This window comes from Sceloporus occidentalis, unplaced genomic scaffold, assembly GCF_023333645.1.
Source record: "Sceloporus occidentalis isolate IW3139 unplaced genomic scaffold, rSceOcc1.0.p SCAF_3, whole genome shotgun sequence".
Lineage (NCBI taxonomy): Eukaryota > Metazoa > Chordata > Lepidosauria > Squamata > Phrynosomatidae > Sceloporus > Sceloporus occidentalis.
This window is the reverse complement of record NW_028316983.1, coordinates 155,988,818-156,013,808: the sequence shown is the minus strand read 5'-3', so window position 1 is coordinate 156,013,808 and position 24,991 is coordinate 155,988,818. Positions and strand designations below refer to the sequence as shown.

The 24,991-nt window shown below is 41.0% G+C and overlaps 1 protein-coding gene across 3 annotated transcripts in view; it reads left to right on the top strand.

The window, feature by feature from the left end:
* DROSHA (drosha ribonuclease III) overlaps positions 1–24,991 on the top strand; it is a 118,341-nt gene that overhangs the window by 33,108 nt on the left and 60,242 nt on the right. For all 3 annotated transcript variants that reach the window (XR_016280552.1, XM_089516589.1, XM_089516591.1), the window contains exons 14-20: positions 994–1,118; positions 1,974–2,073; positions 4,934–5,041; positions 8,593–8,700; positions 10,237–10,375; positions 11,649–11,709; positions 19,496–19,555. Coding sequence is in view for 2 of the 3 variants with exons in the window: in XM_089516589.1 (XP_089372715.1) it covers positions 994–1,118; positions 1,974–2,073; positions 4,934–5,041; positions 8,593–8,700; positions 10,237–10,375; positions 11,649–11,709; positions 19,496–19,555 (701 nt within the window). In the remaining variant the exon portion in view is untranslated. The remainder of the gene's footprint in view (positions 1–993; positions 1,119–1,973; positions 2,074–4,933; positions 5,042–8,592; positions 8,701–10,236; positions 10,376–11,648; positions 11,710–19,495; positions 19,556–24,991) is intronic.

Genomic DNA, 24,991 nt, shown 5'->3' with positions numbered 1-24,991 from the left:
CACAACAAACTGCAAATTGCAGGATTCCATAGGATGGAGCTATGGCAGTTAAACCAGTGTCAAACTGCATTAATTCTGCAATGTGGCAGCATCCCTAGTCCATCACTGAAACCACTACACCACACTGGCTCTCCCACCCCATAGGCATCCAGTTTAAAAAGACATGATAAAAAAGGGAAAGTGAATAGGGAGAGAAGCAGAGGGCAGGATTATGTAGTCTTTGAAAGGCTCTGCTTTCCACCTCATCTCCAGCTTCTGGAAAGGCTACTGGTGGTGACACTTGATGAAGTACAACCTGAGTTTCCCTTATCTAAAATGTGTGGGACCAGAAGAGTTTTTATTTCAGATTTTTTTCAGAATGAAATTATTTCCATATAATTAATAATATATCTTGCAGAGGTGTCCCACATCTAAACACAAAGTTCATTTATGTAACATATACACCTTAGATAACTATTCTGAAGGTAATTTTCTACACAATATTTTAAATAATTTTGCGTATGAAACTAAAATTTGTGTATGTTAAATAATCAGAAAACAAAGGCATCACTCTCTTAGCCACCAATGAAAAAATATCGATTTTGGAGTATTTCACATTTTGGAATTCTGGATAAGGGAGAGGCAGCCTATAATCTGATAGAGCTATCCTTTCAACAAGATTCTTCTTCTTCATCTTCATCCCCTTCCCCTTCTTTTCATTCAGTTGTTTGTTCATTCATTCATATCCAGCCTTTCTCTCAATAAGGAGATTCAAGCTAACAACGTATTTAGAAATCAGTACAGATTAAAATAGACTCATTTGCCATAGGAAGAAAACACAATTGAAGTTAGACTTTGCCTCCTTCCATTCCATATTAGCTCTTCCCATATGAAGATGTTACTTTTTTCAGGGAGTTGGACATACCTACAACTATATAATTGACAGAAACCTTTCCACAGAGTTGTTGTTAATTCAATTTAACTCTTTGTTTTTTTCCTCTCCTCTTACTCTAGAAACCCAGCTCAGTTCGTATTGATCAGTTGGATCGTGAGCAGTTCAACCCTGATGTGATTACTTTCCCCATTATTGTCCACTTCGGGATACGACCTGCACAGCTCAGTTATGCTGGAGACCCACAGTAAGCTATTATTGTCAAATCTGAGGTTAAAAGCCTAAGCTTAAACCAGCCTTGTTGTTGATGCTTTGGTGCAGAAGTATCCAGTTTTGCTAAAGTGATTATGAATGCACACTTTTGGTTTATTTCTCTGGATCACATAATGAAAATATTGAAAATATATCCATTTTACCCTTCTAGGTAGCCCACAGCTGACTTTAAAAGAAATGTGCCTGAAATAAGGAATGGGAAAATGTGTCGGTTTTGCCCCCCCCCCACCACACACACACACACATACACACAAACACACTGGAGTCTCAAACTTTTTCTGTCCCAGACTTGAAGAAATTTGCTCCTTTGGGTCAATTATTACCCCCCACACACACACACATACACACAAACCAACAACAGAAATGTATCTATCTTTTGCAGTTGCCAAATTCAATAGATACAGTTAGTTCCAGCATGGAGGCAACCATAGGTTACTGTATATATGTTGAGGAAGAGAAAAAGAAATATGAATTCAACACTAACATGATGGAATTCAAGTAACTCGGATACAGTTTCTTTGGGAATATAGACAATCAGAGAAGAGAGACCTCTGGGAATCCATTGGCTCCCTTCATCCTTGATCATGGGCCACGCTGGCTGGGACAGACAAGAAATGGAATACAAGAATGTATGGAAGGGTCCCCACCCCAGATATAATTGATTTTGGTATGGGAGGAGGATTGCTCTGCTGTCTGTATCAAGGCTTGTTTTCATATGGAATTGCTCAACAACTGATGTTCTCGACAAAACAGATCATGCACTGAGATGTCATTACTGAACCAATTCTCTCCTCCCTTCGCTGTCTCCCACTTCTTTCCTCCTTGTTAGGTACCAAAAACTCTGGAAAAGTTATGTGAAATTACGTCACCTGCTGGCTAATAGTCCCAAAGTGAAACAGGCAGATAAACAGAAACTGGTGCAAAGAGAGGTACGTAGCAATTTAATCTGGGTTCACTTATGTCTTTGAATTTGATGCTTTTTTAAAAAAAATATATTGCGAATTTGCTAATGAAGTCAAATACTGAACTTTTAAATGAAGACGATGTTAGGAAATATGGACCCAGCTCTTTGGAAATGACACAAAGTTTAAATGATGTTTCATTTATCACCCAGGGCTATGTGGACCTCCAGGTACTGTATTTTCCAGCGTATAAGACAATCGGGCGTATAAGACGACCCCCAACCTTTTCCATTTAAAATACAGAGTTTGGGATATACTCACCGTATAAGACTACCCCTCTTCCAATATGGAGGCCTGGGAATCTGGGAGCAGGCCAGGCGCTCACTGGCTTCAAGGGGCCTCTGTGAAGGCCTGGAAGGCGGGAGGAGGCCGGCGGTGAATACGCCAGGCCGCAGAGCAGGCCGGGTGCTCACGCCAGGCTGCGGGGTTCCCTTGTGGCCTCTGTGGAGGCCTGGGAAGGCAGCAGCAGGCCAGGTGTGTGCCAGCTTCAGAGGGCCTCGGGAGGCCTGGAAGGCGGGAAGAGGACGGCGGTGAACGCGCCAGGCCGCAGAGCTTCCTTGTGGCCTCTGTGGAGGCCTGGGAAGGCGGCAGCAGGCCGGGCGTGCGCCGGCTTCAGAGGATCTTGGGAGGCTTGGAAGGCAGGAGGAGGCTGGCAGTGAACATGCCAGGCTGCGGAACAGACCAGGTGCGCGCGCCGGGATACGGGGCTCTCTTGGAGCCTGAGCAGGCAGGGCTTAACCCGGCGTATAAGACGACCCCCGACTTTTGACAAGATTTAAAAGGGTTAAAAAGTCATCTTATACGCCAGAAAATATGGTATGTTTTGTTTGTTTCCATTGGTCTACTCCATATTAACAATGGGATGGTTTGAAATACACAGAATTCTGTTTTGATCAAAATTTGGGGGGAGATTACTTTTTGGACTACAGCTCCCAGTGTCCTCAGCCAATAACTTTCCCAAGCTCTGGTATTGATACCAAAGATCTATACAAGTTAGACTATGATGAACTTGTTGAACAGTGGCCAACTTCCAGTGGGTTTCTTGCAAACAATGCTGGATTGATCTGATGCAATAAGGCATTTCCTTTGCTTGTTCATTTGAAATCTAGTGCTGTGTGAATAGACATCTTCCATTCATGTAATGGTATTTTCCTCTTCCCTCATATTCTCTGTTGAACCCCCCATGCACCCACCTTCTGCAGTTGAAAGCCATTCTGTAAGCAAGAGAAAATAACTGGAACCACTCTATGTGTTTCAGCCTGATACAAGCTGTGATCCTAGTCAAGAGCTGTGTGTTTCTTCAGAGCCAATTTGTCCAGATTTGGGATATATAGTATGTAGCTGTTTGGTTCACTTGAATGCTATCCAGCATTTGTTTGCACAGCTTGAGAAAAGTGTTGCATTAGTTGGTACTGAGTACCCTGTCAGAAAAAAACACTTCATTTGTGTAAGTTCCAGTTATGCTAGTGTAAAGCCTCAAGTTGATTTCAGCCCTTATTTCTAGCTTTCTTCACAGTATAATCTGTGACTGTTTGCTCAGAATTAAGTATTTGGGACTGTCAATGGGACACATTCTTAAGTAAGTGTTTGTCAGTCTGTGACCTAAATCCCAAAAATTACCTGGGCTTTTTTTCCCTGTCTGTAATGCAGTGCTAAAACCCCCAAGCTATCATTTTGAAAAAGGATGATTCCTCCCCCCTGCCCGCATTGGAACAGACTATCTTTAACTTTAGTGAAGCCTTTCATTGCTGCAGTGGAGAACAAATGAAGATGAGAACTTTTTTAATAAAAAAAAAGATTTCTCTCTAGAGAATAATGGATGAGTTATTGCTAAAATTATAGCAGATAGGGCTGCGAGTGATTACATTTTGTGGCAAAAGGAGAGAGAGCTACTTTGACATTTATCACTTACTACAACATAGATCTCTGTTTCCAGATTTTATCACTTGGGCTGATTGGTTTTCTTGTGAACATTTCTCTGGTTTAAATGCCAGCTGTAGTGTGAATCAGCTAACTTCTCTCTCAGGTGCCCATCTACAATATGGTGATAATCCTGACATACCTTAAAGGTGGACTGCAGTCTGCAAAAGCTTATGCCATGTAAAATATATTAGTCTTTGAATTTCCACATAATTTGTTGCTCTTTTCCTCTGGAGGAAGATGGGTTTCTTTTATTCATCCAGTCCCAGTTCGCAAGGATCTTTAGTAGCCCTTTTTGGTTCTCGCATTTTAATATGTTCTATTTGGAAGTCCCAGGAAGGCTAGTGTTGTAAGCATGGTTCTTCTCTGTAATGTCATGTATTGTTGTATTCTGTTATAGAATTAGCTTCTGGGGGGATTTTCCTCTTCTCTGGTTGAACTGTATGTTTTATTATGAAACTCCAAAAAGAAGGTGAAAGATACTGATATATCTGGTGAGTCTCCTATGTGTTCTTTCCTCTGAATCAGGAGTATGGTATGTGTGGCCCTCCAGCTGCTAGTGAAAAGCAACTCAACATTAGCCCTGCCTGTGACAGAAAATGGTATAGGATGATAAGACTTGCAATCCAATGATGTCAGGGAAAGAGCCAGCATGATGTAGCAGTTTGAGAGGCTCAATCTTGGAAACCCACTGAGTGATCTTGGACAGCCTCAGAGGGATGTAATGGCAAACCTCCTGAGCATAAATTTAGCCAAGAAAACCCTATGATACGGTTACCTTAAGGTCACCATAAGTCTGAAATGACATTGAATGCACACAACAGCAGCAACAACATCTGGGAGGTTACTTGTTCTCCACCCCTCCTCTCTACTCTTCAGCAAAGTAGCATTTCTTTTCTTTTTAAAGGAAGCATTGCAGAAGATCAGGCAGAAAAACACCATGAGGCGTGAAGTGACTGTTGAACTGAGCAGCCAAGGGTTCTGGAAAACTGGCATTCGCTCAGATGTTTGTCAGGTGAGATGAATCCCTTTCTGTATTGCTAGTGAATGAAGAAGACCCATTTTTGGACATATGTTTAGAAAGTAACATTCATGGGGACACCATAAGTTGAAAAGCAACTTGAAGGCACATGCACACACATTAAAACCTGTAGGATATGGATAGAACAGGCATTAATGGTTTGAGGCAGAGCCTCTATCTTCTCCAAATCCCAAAATGTCTACTAAAATCTGGCTCTGAAAGTAGTCCTTACAATTCTTGTCTTTTACTTGGAAGTATGCCGGATGAAAGGTGAGAATTAAGGATGCACAGGAATCTGTTTAGGCAGATTTCTCTTTTTGTCTCTCTTTTCAACAGACTTTGCAGGGTTTGCAGGTTCTGAAACATTTACACTGGTGTATGGCTGTGGGGGGTGGGCAGGGAGGAGTGTGCATTTGAAAGTATGCTAAAATTGTTCACATTTCATATGTGCATAAACATTGCTTAAATACACTTTAGTCAGTGGCTGGGGAGAATGTATTCAAAGCATTGCATGTAGTTTGAAAATCATGCATATATTTGTTTAAAAAAACTTTAAAAATCAAAATCAAAAGAGGACATAGATTTGTCCCTGATTTAATAGGTGACCAGCGGTGGGTAGCAACATGTACATAATCAACGAGAGAGGCAATGTTCATAGAGCAATCAACATGTTGACCAGCCCTTAGCAACACTGAGGAAAAGCTTGCATGGATGATGGAACAAGGGGGACTATTAGTACACTTCATTTTATCCATCTTGTTACTTTGTGATTCTTTAGTTGTTTTGAGACTGAAGCAAATCAGCTGGAATTCATATAGATGCATTTCTCCCCCTCCCTAGATATTTTCCTCATAGCTTTTGTGTTTCTAAAATAAGTGTACTAATAGAGAATCCAAGTCAAACAGCATATTTCTGTCTTTTAACACTTATAAACAGAATTGTGCACAGCCTCAAAAGCCTTTGTGGTTTATCTAGTTAGATGGGATTGGGTTTCCCCCCCTTCTTTACTGTGGAATGGCAGCAAAGTGCCAGAGAGCAAGGGCTATGCTATATAGCAGAATCAATTGTCTTTCAGATATATAGATATAGATATATCTCCCCAAAGAGATGTCAGAAGGAAAGAGAGGCTCTCTGACTCTCTCTGTCTCTTTCTCTCTTTTAATGAAAGCTTGCTATTGGTGTTTTTCACTTTTGCTTTCTACCACATTAAAGAGTGGCAAAATTGAGTGAGTGTTTATCAAGGCTGTGGGCAAGTTTAATGCAGAGTGGTTTAAAATTACTGGCTTGCTATTTTTCCCCAAAGCCTAGTGGAATAGATTGCTTCAATACTGTAATAGCTTCAGTTTAATGATTTTAAATCAACCTATGTTGATATATTGTGAACAAAATTCCTGGGGCATGATCTGTGTCTCCAACAAGGGTAGACCTCATGCATGGAAAATCTCCAGAGGAAGTCACAGAGCCTACTTTTCTCTGGAGCTTGGGGAAGTTCCTTTTTCAAATGAAAGCTTCCAGATTTCTCCAGACTGTATAAACCTTAGATACATTGGCTGGGAAATTCTGTGGGCTGTAGTTCAGCCTCTTCTTCAAAACCTTTTGCAAACTCTGGCTTACTCTCTTTCCCTAATCTAGAAATTGTCAGTGGCACAGACTCTGTCAGTGCAGTGGAGTATATGAAACTGCAAGGGGATCTTGCATCTTTTGGCCCAGCGCAGCCAGTGCTTACAAGTCTTTCAGAATTTTCTGTGTACAGATATTGTGCCTGTGATGCAAGTGGATCAGCTCCTTGTTATCCAAACAAAAATGTTTGAAATACCATTTATCAATTCAAAATACACTGGGCAGGTCCAGTGTATGCCTGATAATTTGTTTAACTGGAAGAGCTGAAACAAATCACTTCTCAGAGATGGAGACCCTGTGGGTCTACAGCTGTTAGAATGTAGTTCGCATAATCCATGAGCACTGACTGTGCTTGCTCAGGAAAGCAGGCACTGGAGTCAAGTGCCATGTGGAGGGCCACAGGTTCTCCATTTGGTGGTCCATAATATTTAAATAGACTGATGAGCAATGTTTCGTTTTGACCTTTTTTAGATTGTTGATGCACATACTTTCACATTGTGGAGCAGGACTGGGGAATGTGTGGCCCTATAGATGTTGCTGGACTGAAATTCTCATCATCCCTTACAATTGACTAGGGATCTGACACCCCCCCCCCCCCATATTCTAACAGTAATGGGGAAGAAAAGGAAAAAAATATCATTCTACCATTACAGATCCAACTAAATAACCCCACTAAAATTACTAAAAATAACCCGACATATGTTACATTGTTTGATTACTTATTGCTCAAAAAAAAAAATCTATCACCTATATGTAATCTTTCAAAAAGTCTTCAATTAGCTTATCCTGTAAAACCCATGTTAATTTGGCCATTTCAGCTAAGGTGGTGACTTCAGCAATTCATTCTTCCATAGTCAGTGCGTCAGTCCATTTACAAGTTTGAGCAAACAACATTTTTGCTGCTGTTGTCATATATCAAAGAAGCAATACATATTTATTCAGCAGTTGTTTATTGAGAGACAGTATAATTTAAGTAGCTAAAGGTATGAATTGTGAACTGCCTCTCTTCAAAGTTTCCGTTAGCAATCAAATTACTAGCTGACCTTGGAATAAGCAACTGATCTGTAGGTCTTGACCCTAGTCTATAATATGGGGATTATAGCTGTGGACTCTCTTACAGGATATTTATCAGGTTTACTGCAGGGGTGGACAAAGTGCATGGGCTGCATGCACTTCCCAGGCCCCAAAGTACAGCCCTGAGATTCTTCTTAAAAAAAAATTCAGCCACGAAAATCTCAAAATGATTCAAACCCACTACAAAATAGCCATTTTTCCTCCAGTTCCCCCCACAACACTAAAACAGTGGGAAAAAACCAATAATTGTCTCAAAATAAAATGGAGGTGATGCATTGTCCCTTCTGGTCACATCAAGTGGTGAGGCCTGTTGGTGAGGAGCAGAAGTGAAAAATGGTCCCACTCTCTCCACAGTTTCCATCCCAGGATTAATAGTATGTCAGGTGTGGGCAGTTTGGCCATCTGAACATTGTGGACTACAACCCCTGTAGTTATAAACCCATTTCTTCAAATGCAGTACAGAATGATATTAAATCCTTGGGTACAACATGTATTTATACAGTTGTAGGAGCTGTTTATAAATACGTTTTATAAGAAGTGAGTTTATAGCCATGAAAGTTCATGCTAAAATAAAAACCAGTTAGTCTTGAAGATGGTGCTACATTCCCTTTTTCCCCCTCCTCCTCCCTTCCTTCTTTTTATGTTGCAAAAAATAGCATGGCTACTTTGAAAATTCTTGTCGTGTCTTGCTAGTAACTGGGCTGTCTGGAAATGTAGTTTTAAACATTTGAACAGCCTGAGATTCCCACCCCAATGTGTGGGAAGCACTTTGAATGCCTGAAATATGTGTTGTAAATGTGAAGTAATGTGCAAATAAAAACAACAATGAATAACAATCTCTCTGTCCCTAGCATGCAATGATGCTTCCTGTCCTAACTCACCACATTCGTTACCATCAATGCCTCATGCATTTGGATAAACTGATTGGCTATATATTTAAAGACCGGTGTTTGTTGCAGGTAAGCCAGTACTGAGTTCCATAGCATTTGTAATAATGTTGGCCCTTGGTATCCACTTGAGTTGGTTCCAGGACCCTCCTCTCCATGGATGCTCAAGTCCCATTGTATACAATGGAGTAACAAAATGGTGTCTGTCATATAAAATTGCAAAATCATTATTATTTTTTACTTTTTTAATTCTTCTTTTCCTTTTTATTTATTATTTTATTTTATTTTATTTTATTTTTGCAGGGAGGGGGGTATTTGCAAACCATGGATGGTTGAATTCGTAGATGCAGAATCGATGTATATAGATGGCCGATTGTACTTGAAAGACCCAAGCTGTGTTGTGACAGGTGGAAAGGATGGATATTTTCATACATCTGTATCAGCCTAGAGCTGGGATTCTGAAAAGCCTGTGTCTGAGATGGAGACTAACACAGTCAAGGAATCAGGGAAAGTCTCTGTAGCAGAAAGCATTTGAAGTTCATGGTCAACCTTAGTAGGCACAGAGCATGTAGAATGGGCCAGTTGAGCATAAGAGAGGGAATGTTATGTCAAAATACTGTAGTGTTTTTAGGCAGCTCCTGGTTCAAGAGCACACTGAGCCAAAAACTCACTGGGTGATTTTGAGCCTCTGTTTTCAAGTTGTTGTGAGTGCTGCATTTTGTTTATCTGTTCCTTTGGTACACATCCCCTCTTTTTCCCAAGATGGCTCACAAGGAAATTAAAGCAGATAATGGGTAAAGATACATAAAGATAGGAACAGAGTAAATACACAAAATGTTATTGTATAAAAATGCAAGCAAACTAATACTGAAATACCACTGAGTTTTAAAAAATATATTTTTAAACGCAGATAGAAAAATAATTAAGGGCTGGTGGATTGGGGAGTAAATTAATAAGAGTAAAATATTCAGAGTGGGAGAAGAGGTTGAGGAAGAAAGAGAGATATATAAAAGAAGAGATAGACAAAGCTATTAGAGGAGGAAAAGCTGAGGTATAACAGAACATGTGCTGATTGGGACACATGGTACTGGTGTGTTCAGGCCAGATTCTGGAAAAGTTACATTTTGGGGCTACTGATACACAATCCCCTGTTCATCATGGCCAGGTTGGCTAGGGGATTCTGGATGATTTAGTCTGAAAAAGTCAAATTCTGGTCCAGGTGTCAGGAGACAACTGGTTGCAGCAATAGTATCCCAAACAGAAGTTACTGGAAGCACAGGCAGGTATTACAGCAGGAAATACAACTGTGTGTCTCAAAGGGCCCTAAAGTATAACACCAATGAGAGTGAGATTAATGCGACTCAACTTGAAACAATTTGTGAATCGCTGTGTGGAGCCTTGGAAACATTTGTCGAAGTAGAGCCCCAGGACAGGTAAAAATTCTGACCAGTTATCAAAACTGGGTGCTGAAGTTGCTCATTACAATACTCTGCTTGGCTGAACTTCTTGTGCAATTTCATGGCAGCTGTCTTGGTTAAAACATCACAGTATTTGAATGAACAAGACATGTTTCTGAGTTTATTATTACTTTTGGATTCTATGTTTTAGCTTGCAATGACTCATCCAAGTCATCACTTAAACTTTGGGATGAATCCAGACCATGCCAGAAATTCCTTATCAAACTGTGGGATCCGGCAACCCAAATATGGAGACAGAAAAGTCCATCACATGCATATGAGGAAAAAAGGTATTTGTAGTATCCTTCCTGATGATACCATGATTAAAAACATGGACAGTGTTTCACATGCTGTTTTCTCTTGATCTGAATCCCTTTGACGAAGAGGAGGCTAGCTGAGTAGGCAGAGTTCTTGGACTTCAACTGTTAAAGTATATACTAGTAGTTAAAATATGAGGGAAAATAATGTAACACCATTGGAGAAGATCATCAAAAAGATGTTAATTGAAGGCAAAGGTATTTTTGGATTTATATATAGAGTAATATTAGCGCATCAGTTTAAAATCATAGACATTTTAAAAGGAGTTTGGGAAAGATATCTAAATTTAACAAGCAAAGATATACAATTGTGGATACAAGAGGTTAAGAGAAACAAGCACACTAGAATAAAAGAGCAACAGATGAAATTAATAAGGTGATGGTACAGGACCCCTTCTCAATTAGCACTTTTCAATAAAAATCTATCAGCTAAATGTTAGCACTGCGGTGGGTCCAAGGGTTTTTACATGCATATGTGGTGGGATTGTCCGTGTCTTCAGGAGTTTTGGGGTGAAGTGATAAAAGAGATTAATAAAATTATAGGCAAGGATGTTCATTTGAGCAAAGAGAATTGTATAACTTTAAATTTGAAGAATAATGTAATGTGATAGCATCAGGATGAAAAGAAAGTAAAAACTGGAACTTTGCCAAAGTAGATAAGTATTTGGCAGATAACCTGTTTTTTGATATTATTAGAAGATTAAAATATACTGGAGAAAGGAAAGTAGATGCTTGGAATTTGGGTTGAGAAATCCTGCTTGAGAAGGTTAAAGGGAATAGGGAGTACAATGAAGTCAATAATGTAATTGAATCCCATGTATCGAATGTTAGGTATTAATTGCAAACAATGTATTGATCCTAAACTCTTTCAAATCGTGGGGGAGGGGAGAGCAGGGAATGGGGCATATGCAACATTGTATATATGTTAAAATAATTTAATAAAGACATTGCACAGAAAAATAAAAATAAATAAAAAAGAACCTAGAAAAGGTGAATAACGGCAGGACTGAGATAGGAAAACTGTAGCCAGATAGTTGTTCCATAGCTCCACAGACATGGCCGAGAGCAGAGGCACTGAATAGCAGTGGTGATATCAAGCTAGGTCATAAATTTGATAAGCCAGCTGTATCTTGGACAACAGCGAGGTATAATGGATTGTAATGGAAAAAAGTTCAGTGTAGAATGGAAGTCGTTCAATAGATCAGTTCACATTTGGTTGATTTTTAATATTGTTTGTATTTCCCAGGCATAAATACCTTGATCAATATTATGTCACGTCTTGGACAAGATGATCCAACGCCTTCAAGGTACAGAAATAACTTAATGTGTTACTTGTGTGTATATATCTGTGGTCAAGGGTGGACTGCACATTCATGATGGTGGTGGAATTGAAATCACAGTATGGGTCTATGGATGCTTTGGTCCAGAGAATGCTTAAGACTGCAATGCAGCAAGATACTGTAATGTGAAAGACTGAGGAATTATGAATTGCCCCAGAGATAAAAGTAAATGTGGTTCTCTGCAAACCATGGCTTGCTGTTAAGACAATCACAACAATGAATATTTTTCCTGCCTTTGTTTGTTTAAAAACATGTGTTGCTTGCATTTATTTACTACATACATTCTCCCTGTGCCTCGTAGCTTTAAATATGATTTTATGTTAGGTCAGCATCTGTGTGAATCTATTTTAACTGGTATGTGAAACCAGAGTTTGATAGTGGGCTTGTAAACTGTGGGTTTGTGGTTATATTTAACCATTCTTAGAATCAGCAGGGGAAAGAGGATGGATGAGACCTGAGAAATACTGTGTGCTTCTGAACTTGCCCCGTGATTTGCAATGCATACTATGCAAGGAACTATATGTGCACTAAACCTGTGTATTGAAAACACAGTCTTGGGTGGCAGAAAACACAGCATCACCACGACCCCAGTTATTGCACTGAAATTGCCTCCCTCCTTCTGTGCTGGTAAATTTACCAGTTTTGCCCTGGTAAATTAGATAAGTCCCTTTTCCTCTAGTAAAAGTAACAACAACAACAACTTGTTCATATGACCAGCATGAAGTTCATTAGAAGTTGGGGTAATGTGTTTGCAGCTTCCAGTAGATAATGTTGCATTGATATTGGCACTTAAACTCTTTACACTTAAACTCATTGCATGATGAAGGAGTATTTCTGGGTGTCCCTCCTTTAATCTATGTATATTGCAAATTCTGTGAATGGATGTTCCATTAAGAGTCCCAATGGGCTTGGTGACCCAATTTCTTCATTCTTCTACCTCATGCAAGAGAGAAGAATTAGGCACTTAAATATACAACATTTTGTATGGATGTTCCAGATTTGTAGTTGCGGGGGTGGCTTTGGTACCCTTGTCTACAAAATTCAGAAGGGTTAGCTTTCCCATGAAATGGGCATAGAAGGGGCCTTGTTGCTTCAGAACCTGAATCCTGCTCAGAGAGGGTTAGAATCTACCAGCAGAAGATTCTGGGTCAGTAACTCCCTAAGACCACATCCCCTGTAGACTATAGGCAATGTGTGAAGCAGGACTGTCTCTGTTATAGGCTGAGTCTCCCTTTTCTGGAATTCCAAAATGGAAATGTTCCAAAATCCCAAATTTTTCACTTGGGTGGCTAAGATACCGACACTTGGGTGGCTAAGAGAATGACACCTTTAAATATCTCAAGTCTGTTAGAGGAGGGTGCAGACTTATTCTCTGCTGCTCAGAGCGTAGGCATAAGGTCTAATGTTTTAAAGTTATGAGAGGGTAGATTTCAATGGAACATTAGAAGGAATTTCTTGATAGTAAGAGTAGTTCGGCATTGAAACCAATTGCCTAGAGAGTAGTTAGTGGGAATCTCCTTCTATGGATGCCTTCAAAAAGAGTTTGAACAACTACCTGCTGCGGATGCTGTAACTGGAGATTCTGCATTGAGCAAGGGATTGTATTCAAAGGTCCATGGGGCCTCTTCCAACTCTGTGTTTCTATGATTCTGTGATCCATAGGATCCCCTATGGTCTGCTGGCATGGTGGTATGTCTTCAAGTTCTTTTGGGAAGGTCTTTATTTATAAATTGAAATACTGTTATGCCACCATTCAGTCAAAGATTCTTTGGGTTGTGTCTGTTGCTTTCCACCTAAGTTTCTTGAAGCTTCTGCCTTCAGAGCAGGTGTTTATCCACTACGTTCTGCCCAGGTTTTGGAACTGTCACTTTTTTGGACCACAGTTTCCCATATTGGCCTTCCTGACTAGAAACAATGTTGGGATTTATACTTGTTTAAAAAGTCTCTTGACTGTAAGAATTTTTTGACAATAGAATACATTGGTTGGAGGTTCGTGGACTTTCCTTCTTTGGAACTCTTTAAGCAAAGGTTGGATGGGCATCTTTGAGGAGTGCCTAGGTTGTACGTTCCTGCATGGCAGAGAGCTGAAGTGGATAATCCTTGCCATCCCTTTGAACTCTGTGTTCCCGTGATTATCCCTTTTTCAGGCTCTGGTCTTATCCTAAGGAACTCTATGTTTGGGGAAAATGTAGCCATCCAAAAGGGGCCATATAATGAAACTTTTTCAAGGACTTATAGGGATGAAGGGGCAGGCCTTTTCTCTTGTCTTCCCTCATGCTATTTCACAAATCAGTTTCAGCTTAACTGGTGCTGTACCAATCTTGGCATTTATCTTGAGACGTTGTGTAATTACAGCAATGTAAAACAGATTACAAGTTTTGTTGTTGCTGTTGTTTTACATAAGATTATGGGGGGGGGGAACTACACCCTCTTCCCAGTGGGTAAGAACAATCTAGTCTGATCAATTATTCATTTCCCTTCCCTTTTCCCATTCTTAATTAATTCGACTGGAAAAGCTGTACTTCTGAGATTTGTAATTGCCTTTCTGTTTCTTACTTTCTGTAAGAAGAGATTTGTGCTTATATAAATGGTACCTTCAAAAGATTTTTTTAGAAAAAAATTAAAAATGTACAGGTGTTGCAGTGAGATGGGGTGGGGTAACTGGTTATTCCATCGACTGGCATACTTTATTCCATTCCTTTCTCCATCTCCCATCATCAGACAAGCAGCTATTCAGTATTTCACTCTTCAGCAAATACTGAGGTTCCCTATGTATAGGCTTGCCATATCCCGCCTGGGGGCGGGACTTTCCCGGTTTGGGGCGGGGCCACACAGTCCCACCCCAGTTTGGCCCCTCCCCCGGGACCTCCCCCCCCCAGCAAGGCCCCGGAGGCAGCTCCAGCCCTCCCCATGGCTGTGTGCCACCCTCCCCGCCTCCCTGCCTGACTTAAGCCTAGAGAGCAGGTCTTCAAGACATCTGCCACTCAGAGCTATTGCCAGCCCACTTGGTATATATACCCTGCAAAAGGCATTACTTTCAGGTTACAGTGAGCAAAGAAAAAAAGGCCATCAGTCGTTCCTGTTTCACTGGGAGTCTAAATGCCTCCTCATCTTTTAAATGTCTAGCACTCAGTATTGTTGTAATTCTTTATCACAGGGTCATTTTTGAGGCCCTAAACACCTTGACTTGTAATATGCAAATTTCTCCCAAAGCTGACCAATGGGAAAGAAGCAATCAGCCCTCCCCTTGGGTTGGTTTTCAAGGGCTTGGAAGGAAGAGATTTTGCCTTGCAAGTTGCTGGTAAATAATAGAAGGCTTTGGGGTAGCAAAGGCTGCAGAAATAGTTTGACCCCCCCCCTTAAACATCCATGGCTCAGTGCTATGGGATTCTGGGAATTGTAGTTTCTTGTGGCACCAGAGCTCTTGACAAAAGGAGACTGAATGGAGGCGTTGCCTGGCTGGGGGCAGAGCCTCTTGCCAGCAGTGAGAAGGCTGCGATGATGAGAAAAAGCAGGGGCTCCTCTGGTGGTCCTGGCCACTTCCCTTGGCTCCCTCCCTCCTCCTCCTCCTCCTCCTCCTCCTCCTCCTCTCAGAGCTCATTCACTCTCCCTGGCTTTTCTCTCCCCCCCCCCCCCCTCTGCACTTTGAGACCCCTTTAACTGCCAAAGCTCAATGCTCTGGAATTCTGGGGTCTGTGAGGCATTTGGCCTTCTCTGTCAGAGAGCTCTGGTGCCACAATAAACTACAATTTCCAGGATTCCATAGCACTGAGCCCTGGCAGTCCAAGCAGTGTGTTTTGGACACAGAGATCCTCCAAATGAATCCAGTCCCTAGCTTTTATATCTCTCACACACACTGCAGGAATAATAATAACCCACTTTGAGACTGCTTTAACTCAGTGCTAGGGAATCCTGGGAATGCTAGTGTTTGGGAGACATTGAGACTTCTCTGTCAGTCATGGCTCTGAGGCCACAATAGACTACAATTCCCAGGATTCCCCAGCACTGAGCAGTCTCAAACTGGACCATTTCCTGAGTGTGGATGCACCTGGGGAGGAGTTCTGGGCACTGCAGTTCACACTACATTGTGACTCCCTGTCAGAGATAGCTCTGGGGCCACAGTGTACTACAATTCCCAGCATTCCCCAGCACTAACCCAGGACAGTTAAGTCACTCTCAAACTGGATTATTTCCTCAGTGTGGATGCAGCTTTGGTGAGGAACTCTGGGCATTTCAGTCCAGCTATGTTTTATTTCAGCAGTGTATTTTGGACCAGAGACAAGGTGGCCAGGCATCCTCCTCCTTTTCCAGGACATGTCCTCTTCGGTCAAATTTCAAAAGGTCCTCCATTTGGATCATGGCTAAGAAGCATGGATTTATAAGTACATGGGTGTTTTTAGCTTTTATTTTTGGCCATGTCCTACATTTTTTTGCTTGGGTGCCCTACATTTTGGGGTGAGGGCATTGGTCACCTTGGTCAGAGAGCTTTCCAGGGGTTAACTGCCATTCTGCTGTGGTGCTGGAACAAACCACCATTCCCAGAATTCCATAGCATTCAGGCAAGACAGTTAAAGTGGTCTGAAACCAGATTATTTCTCCAGTGTAGATGCAGCCCAAGCCTTTTGCCTCTCTTATGCCTGAGATTTCAAAGCCCAGCCTTGGCACCACAACAAACTACAAATCCCAGGATTCCATAGGATGGAGTGATGAGAGTGAAAGCAGTGTGGCAGCAGCCTAAGTGTGCTTAATGCAGTTCTTAACATGGTGCACCTCTTGCCTACAGAGTCTCACAAGACTTTTTTGTTTAACTACTTGTACCCATTAACTCCATTTCATGTCTCCTTTATTTAGTGGGGAGGAATACGGACAAAACAAGTCAAAATGAAGAAAAACCAAAGTCCCTTGACCAAAGGGTTTGGTTGTGGAATAAGCCTCTGAAATATGCAAGAGGCAATGTTAAAATAAAGCCATGTTCAATGCTCAAATGTGCTGTTTGGAATGGGGAGAGGGGGGTGGCCAGAAAAGGAAGTACATTTCCGTGATCTGTCTACGAATAATGTCAAAATGTCCTCCATTTTGATCATGCCTAAGAAACATGGATTTATATTAACATTTCTAAAAAAGCCTCCATTTTTTGCGTGTCCTCCATTTTTTTAAAATGTGTCCTACATTTGAAAATGTTGTCCTGCATTTGTCCTACATTTGTCCCGGTTTGGAGGTCCTCACTTATGGCAACCCTACCTATGTATGATAAAACATCCCTCTTGTTTCTCTGTGGTCCCCTTTTAACTACAATACTTCAAGCACTCAGCAGCAGAGATCACTTTTGGAGAGTGTAATAGATATTTGGTTTGGAGATCAATGAATTTGCTCTCTTTCTCCTTTTCAAGAGGTTTACTCATTTTACAAAAGAGATGTTCAGGGTAAAGGATGAAGCAAAGCATTGGCACAATCCTTATCTAAAAGGAGTAAAAAGCAAAACAAAAGCAACTTGCTTTGAGTGAGTTGTGGGTAGATTGTTTCACTCTAATGAGAATTCCATTGTACATGAAGGGTTTAATGTAGGCTTGTACTTCCTGGAATCACTAAGGTTTCTAATGTGCTTCTCTCCCTGGGGCTAGGCTACTGAGAACCAGAGTAATTTTGTCTCCTGACATCATGGTTTACTGCAAATTGGCAGCAGGTCTTTTTGTCCCAATGTATTACATTGGCTGGGAGCAGAAAAAGGACCCTAATCACAAAAAAAAAAAGCTTCCTTGAAACAGGTTTTTTTCCAACCTCCTCCCCACCCTTTGTCAATAAAAAACAGAAAAGAAACAGCAATTAGGGATATTTCTCATACCTCTTTAGGTGAAGCTGTTTTAAAATATCTGGGTTGAATGTCTAGTTATTTATAGAAAACATGAATTCCTCTGGAGCATCATTGCAGACCCTTCTCTGTGTGTTTGTGTGTGCATGTCTGCATGCATGCCATTTGCTGCCCACTTGAGGCAAGCACCACACCCCACTTAATGGCAGATCTGATCCTGTATTATTATGGGTACTGGAGGCTTGGGTTCAGGTTTCTGGTGAGCCACCCCTCATCTACTGAAGGAAATTTAAACTAAATTTATTTAAAATAAATGCACCTTTGTCTCCCACTGTGACAGACCAGGAGCTGAACAGTATGACAGCTCTGTACTCATACACTCTAATGTAGCATCCTAAAAGTTGCCCAATCATGCATAATTTGTGTATGTGCTGAGATAACTTTCCATCCAACTAACTTTCTTAGCCAGTGATTTTCTAGGCCCAGCATCAAAACTAGCCTTCTTATAGACTCCTTCCATGTAAACAACTCAGTCATCCTTTCTTAACCCTTACTTGCCAAAGAGCAATATGACATGATGATTGTGACCAGCTTGTTTTTCTGGAGGAAAGTCTATAAAACTAAGGCACACAATTCTAAAGAGATGCAAACATTTTTCTAAATTAGCTCAAGCCATAATAATGTCTCTTTCCCTTTCATAGCTCACCAAAGGAATCTTACAATGGAGGAGCATATGCATTTGTAACATCCCCTCCTCATTCCCTATCTGTGATACTTGTGATGCATCTCAACAAATGTTGTCCTTTATTGCCTGTTTATGGAGTGCACCACATCCTGGATAGAGGTCTCTTGACCTTTACATGTTTTTAACCTAGCTTCCATCTCCCACATCAGGCATACACACAAGACATTGCTAGCAAAAGGCCAAAACATTTACAGCAGTCTTAGACCAAATTAGACTGAAGGTCCAGCAAGCTCACTATTACACCCAGCTGCTCTTAGATAAGAATCTGTCCTAGTCCAACTTGGAAATGTTTGTGATTGAAACTGGGGACCTTTCCATGAAATGTGTGTGCTCTCACCCTGAGCAGTGACTCCCCTTCTATCATGTACATGCAAACTTAGGGATGAAACAGATGGTCAAAAAGGGCTGGCTTCCCAGAGGACTGGGGGCATGCCCCCAGTTCGCCGGGAAGCCGCATGGCTGACAGCACGTACGTCAGATTCATGACGTTTCAGCAGTGCAGCGTTTATACACACTGCACCAAAGAAACACTGAAAAAAATGCTGCCATGGCAGCAAAGGTGCCTTTTCCCCAGTACAAAAAGTAGTGGCTTTCTGCTGCTCCTTTTTGCCCTGGGAAAAGGCTGGACTAGAGGTGTGGTGTGCGGTTGCTGCGGCCCCAACCCAGTGAGCAAAGGGACAGTGGGAAGCTGCTCCTTACCCGCCATGTATTTCGCCCCTAAGACTGCAAGAAAAGATAGAGAAGGTAACAATATTGAAAGAAATAGTGGGTGTAAACTTTGCACTATATGCTTTCTTTTCTTCCCGCAGGCACAGTGCAAAGAGTGTGTATATGGTCTAGGAGGAGGCATTTCCTTTAAATCATCAGGAGTAAAGGCAACGAGGCAACACATGGAAAAGCTGGTCTCAGCATGCCATTGCACATCATTATTTCCCCCCTTTTTGTTAATAAGTTGACACCAAATGATGATCAGCCTTATTACCTTTCAGGCTGCCTGTGGTTTTAGTGCTGTGCAGATGAAACGCAAATATTCACTGTCATGCATCTGAGGCAGTGTTAAAGAAGGAAGACAGCAGGAGTCTAAGTCTTTCTGCTTATTGCCCAAGGAATTGACCAGCAGCTGGATTTTCCCTTCCTCGTTCCACTAGTTACTGATGTGTATCAGAGTCACATCTAACCATTTTTGTCTTTGTTTGCAGGATTAACCACAATGAACGTTTGGAATTTTTGGGAGATGCAGTGGTTGAATTTTTAACTAGGTACGTATCAAGTTCAAGCCGAATGTATGTTCTATGACAAATCATGCCTAGCTCATTAATAAAATCCACTACATATCAAGGTATCTAATGGTTGAATGATGGTACATTCTACCACCTGATTTTATTTTGTTATTGTTCAAATAACAAACACACAAGACCTCTGGCTTTTAACACGACCCACATACACACATTTATGCATCACTTCTAATGTGCCAAACATTATGTAATGTAATGACTGTTTTATATCTGTGGGAGCTAGATCACTTTTATTCCTGCTTAACAGATGTGTGGAAGCCCTTAGAGCAGGCCTGCACAACATACGGCCCGGGAACTGCATGCAGCCTGCCGAAGGATGTCAGGTGGCCCACGAAGATGTAGAACAACGTTAAGGGTCTTCCATTGCCCAGCTCTCCTACAAGGCTCCTCCTCTACCTGACTTTCTCCTGAGAAGGCCAGGTGATGGAGGAGGAAGAGACGCAAACATTTGCCCCTCAAGGCTCCTCCATAGCTTGGCCTTTTCCAAGGAGAGGTCTGTGCATAGGAGGAGAAGGACGGACAAGGCTCCTCTGCTGCCTGGCTTTCTCCTAAGGAAAGGGCTGGGCAGAGCAGGAGGAGGATGGAATTAATATTAATATTATTAATTATTATTAATTAATAAATATTTAATTAAGACCTATTTGCAGCCCAAAGAAGTTTAGCCCATTTTAATTTTGGCCCCTACTTATGGCCAAGCTGTGCAGGCTTGCCTTAGAGAGTTGCTTGCCTCCAAATCACTTTTTTTGAAAATGAAGTGCCAGTGTTTGGTCAAAGAGGCTACATAAACATCTGCTGTTGCTTATTTAAAAAGACATATAGATAATTTTCCTAATGCAACAAGCACATTCAAATCTGGATCTCATGTTTAGGGCATAAATCCAGATGGATTTTAAATTTTCTATTCTATAGTTGACCATGCTGGAATCTTGCCAGGATGATCCTGTTAATTGCCATAATAGCTGAAATCAAACAATATGCCACTCCATCTTCCAGATATGGCCTGAATGTTTGCTGTAGAAAGTATTGAGAGGGTTGAATTCCTATATAAGGACTTGCACAGAATTCCTACAGAAGTGCAGAAGTAGGCAGTTTGGACATCACTATAAACCAATTAGTGGACAACCTGCAGGAATGAAGGACCACATCAGCTTCCTCTCCAAGGCTTGAGCTCTACCCATATCTTTCATCTAAAATTGGCCAATCATTCCCAGACCCCAAATCCTCTAGATGGTACATTTAGCCAGTTGAAGTCATTTTAGGACTCCTTGAACACATTTAAACTTGGGAAAGCTTTTTTTCCAAAACTTCTGGTTACTTCCATTCATTTCTATATTTGGACACAACCCATCCACCCACAAGTCATGTTTTACCCACCACTGTTTTAAATCAAGTTTTGGCATTACATATATGAGCTATGATGGGCCTTTTCTTTCCTTCTTTTCAGTGCCAGGTGAGAGTGAAAACTTCACTTTGAATTTTTAACTAACTAATATTCTCTATGAGAACCAGGATGGTATAGTGGTTTGAGCATTGGACTCTGACTCTGCAGTGCAGGGTTTGAATCCCTGCTCAGTCATGGAGATGATCTTGGGCAAGTCACAGTCTCTCAGCCTCAGAGGATGACAGTGGCAAACCTCCTCTGAAGAAACTTGCCAAGAAAACCCCCTGATAGTTCTGCCTTAGTGTCACCATAAGTCAGAAACAACTTGAAGGTACACAATAATAACAACATTCCCTGCATCATCTGAATGTTGAAACTCTAGATGGAACTGAAAGAATTCAGAACAAAACTGTCATTTATGATCCTGCCTTGTTCCAGAGTTTTCCAAGGGTAGTATGATTGCTTTAAAACTGTAAGCAAATAGTTTCATTCCTCTGCTCTGCCACATACTGGAAGGGAGGAGAGCACACACAAGCCCATGTTCAAGATCTCCCACTGTGGGTGATGATTTCTATCCATAGTAAGGAGTCAGTGAAAAGGTAGAATTCAGAAATTAAAAACCCACTTCCAAGCAGAGATTTGAAGTGACGAATTTTACCAATGAAGAATAGTTTATTCCCAGAACAGTGTTTTAAGTGGAAGCAAATATGCAGGGAGAAGTTGCTTTATTGTGCTGTTTGCTTTCATCGGATGTATTTCTGCTCATGCATTTTGCATTGAAGTCTTAGATGGGGAGTATTCATTAGGAATTTAAATCATTTTTATTTCATTTTTGTTGAGAAGAACCAAAGGGTTTCCTCCACTCTAAGACAATGTTATGACAGGGTTGTGGTGGTGTTTGCATTTTTAAAAAAAAACAAAACCATTCTGGAAGTACCTTGCTTTTGCAACAAAAACAATATCTCATCCAGAAAAGAGTAAGCAAGGTGCAAATTGCACTGTTTTCTGTGGGGTAAAAATTTGGCAAAGGAAATGCCAATATGCTGGCATTTCCTGCCCCCCCCCCAAAAAAAAAAAAAAAAAGCCTTGCACTGGTTGACTATTTCTTTCAACAGTGTGTCACAGTATGTCAAGACACCCTTTTTTCATCAAGGATGGTACTGTATTCTTTACATCCCTAACACTCTCCATTGCCACACAATTTCTGTAAAAGTGAGTTACCAGTAGACTAGAGATTATTCAGCAGTTGAACATAGACAAGAACAATGTATTGGGAGATCTGGGAGTGTCAGCAAAAGCAGCAGCTTCCCAATCTCCTTCCCTTGGCAGTCTTTACTAATACAAAGCACGTGACATGTTTTTTGTGGGTTTTTCGGGCTCTGTGGCCATGTTCTACAAGAGTTTATTCCTGACCTTTCTCCAGCATCTGTGGCTGGCATCTTCAGAAAACATGTGACATGTTTTTGTGGGTCTTTCCACAAGGAGGACCAAGGAAACCTACTATGAGATGATGCCATGATGAGCATCCATGGGTATGCCAAAACATTGGTTTTTCAGCACGGTTGGCATTGTGTATGTGTACGCTGGTATTTTCTTTATATGGAGAACTTGAGATGAAATGTATTTATTTATGCAGACAAACTCTTCTATTATCTTAGGCTGCATCTGCACTGTAGAAGTAATGCAGTTTGATACCACTTTAATTGCTATAGCTCCATCCTATGGAATCATGGATTTGTGGTTTTACAAGGTCTTTATCCTTCTCTGCCAAAGACCTCCTCACTTTGGAATATTTCTCTGGCCGACGCATCTCCTAGGGGTTTGATTTTTGCTCTGGGAGAGCTGTACCAGTTGTAGAAGTCCTGGCTTTGCGTGTCTTTTGTGGCATGTTCTCCTTTTGCCTCCCTTGTGAGCCTTCCCTGCAGTCTTTCCTCGCTGCTGAGGGAAGAGTGTGCAGTCCAGGGCTTTCTTCCAACTTAATATCTCCTAACTCTTCTGAGTGGAGACTGCTGAGCGGGGAATAACGGGGTGGCCATGAACCACTTTGTTGTTGCTTGGTAAACAGTAGAGTGGGAAAGACGAAGATGGCCTTGGATAGTAAGGCTACTGATTCCTGCTAGTGAATGGTTTTCCATTTCTCTTCTGTCCCAAGCAATATTCATGTTACTTATTTTGTATCGGTAGATAATATTGTAGCAATAGATGTAATTATATATTTATTAGTATTTGTTATATTTATATCCCACCTTTTTTCCAGTGAGCAGTATATATGGTTTCATCCTCCTCACTCCTTTTTTACAGCAGCCCTTGAAATAATTGATTAGTCCATTGTTCCTATTAATTGGTGATGATTGTTATGTGCCTTCATGTCATTTCTGACTTATGGTGACCCTAAGGTGAATCTTACATGGGGTTTTCTGGAAGTGAGAATGTGAGACTTGTCCACGGTCACCCAGTGGGTTTCCATGGTTGAGTGGGGAATCAAACCCTGGTCTCCAGAGTCACAGTCTTAACATTCAAGCCACTGCATCATGTTGGCTGTTATTAATGTTTTACCACTGTATAACGTTTCATGAGCCATTTAAAAGAATGAGATGTTTCTTTTGTAATCCCACATCCTTGCAGGGATGACTTGAAAAGTTGCATATCCACATTGCCTTTTGAAATTTAATGCCATACTGCGGCCCTAACATGTAATATTGTGAGATGAAAAGCTGATGGCTCAGTCCCATCAGATGTAATTTAAAAGTTGCTCATAACTGCTCTTGAGATCGCCTAGTCTGAAGCCAAATTCTTCAAAGTTTACAGCCAGAAAATAAAAGGAATACATCATTTTAGGAGGTGTCATCTTCTTGTCATGGAACTCCTTGATCTTTCTGGTTATAATCTCAGGCGAGATGTGTGTTTACAAGTAAACTTTGGGTGAGAGGGGAAATTCTCCTCTCCAAGCATCATGTTACTATTCATTAAACCTGACTTCATAAAGGCATATTTGGCATCTTGTCTTTCTTATGGCACTAAGCCACCACATTCACATATTTGCACTTTTAAAAAATAAATCACTAAAATATTCCCTGTTAATAGGAGATTGGTTCAATTTTTCCTCCATAGGCTCATTTCAACACTATTGAAAAATGACAAAAAAATAACATAAAATTGACTTTTTATAGGCTAGTGAAAACAGCAGCCATTTTCCTGATAAGTGTCATTTGTAACAAGGCAGTATCAAGAAAATCCACAGTGGCAGATTTGAAATCCATTTCCAGATCTCAGGTGTGTCCACTTGTAATGGGAAAAGTAGCCCGTTTATTTGGAGAGAGGCTCTTAAAGTGTTAAGATGTTACAGATAAAGAAAAGAAAAATAGCCTCACTGCCTTCCAACAGCTACTTTGGAAGAGCAGCTTTTTTACTTTGTTTTGTTCGCATTAATCTATACCTGGGCTTTCATCCCCTAAAATAATAGGTGCTGAAGGACAGCAGATTTATTTAATGCTCAAAAACAAGCTTTTTTAGTATTTATATTTACAGTAAACATCCATAGCACATTTTTATGTGCAATCTTTTGAGGCTTGAAAATTGGTACCGCAAGCATATAACTTTTCCTGATGCAATTTGTGTAAATTGCACAGAATCTTCACAGTGACAGTTCTGGCAGCCTAAAGGCTAGATCCTATGCAATTTGTTCCAAAGGAAGCTCACCTGTGGCTGCATCCTTTATACAGATACCTAGGAGTGAACGAACTCAAGCTGGCCTTAACTACAACCCTTAGCCTTGGAAGTGAGAGGGACATACTACTAAGTAGCGATGCAGTCCTGCCAGAATTTTCAGGGACAAGCGTTGAGACTTTTCTATTATCAGGGACAAAGACATTCTTTGTCTCCCTTCCTGTTCCCTCTGAGTTTCATTGTAATCCTCAGAACAAGACAGCAATTGTAGGATGTGAGCTAGATCTGTTATTATTCAAGTAGATACAGATATGTCAGTGGAGTTCCACGTTTGCATTTCTTCAAAGCTGCTC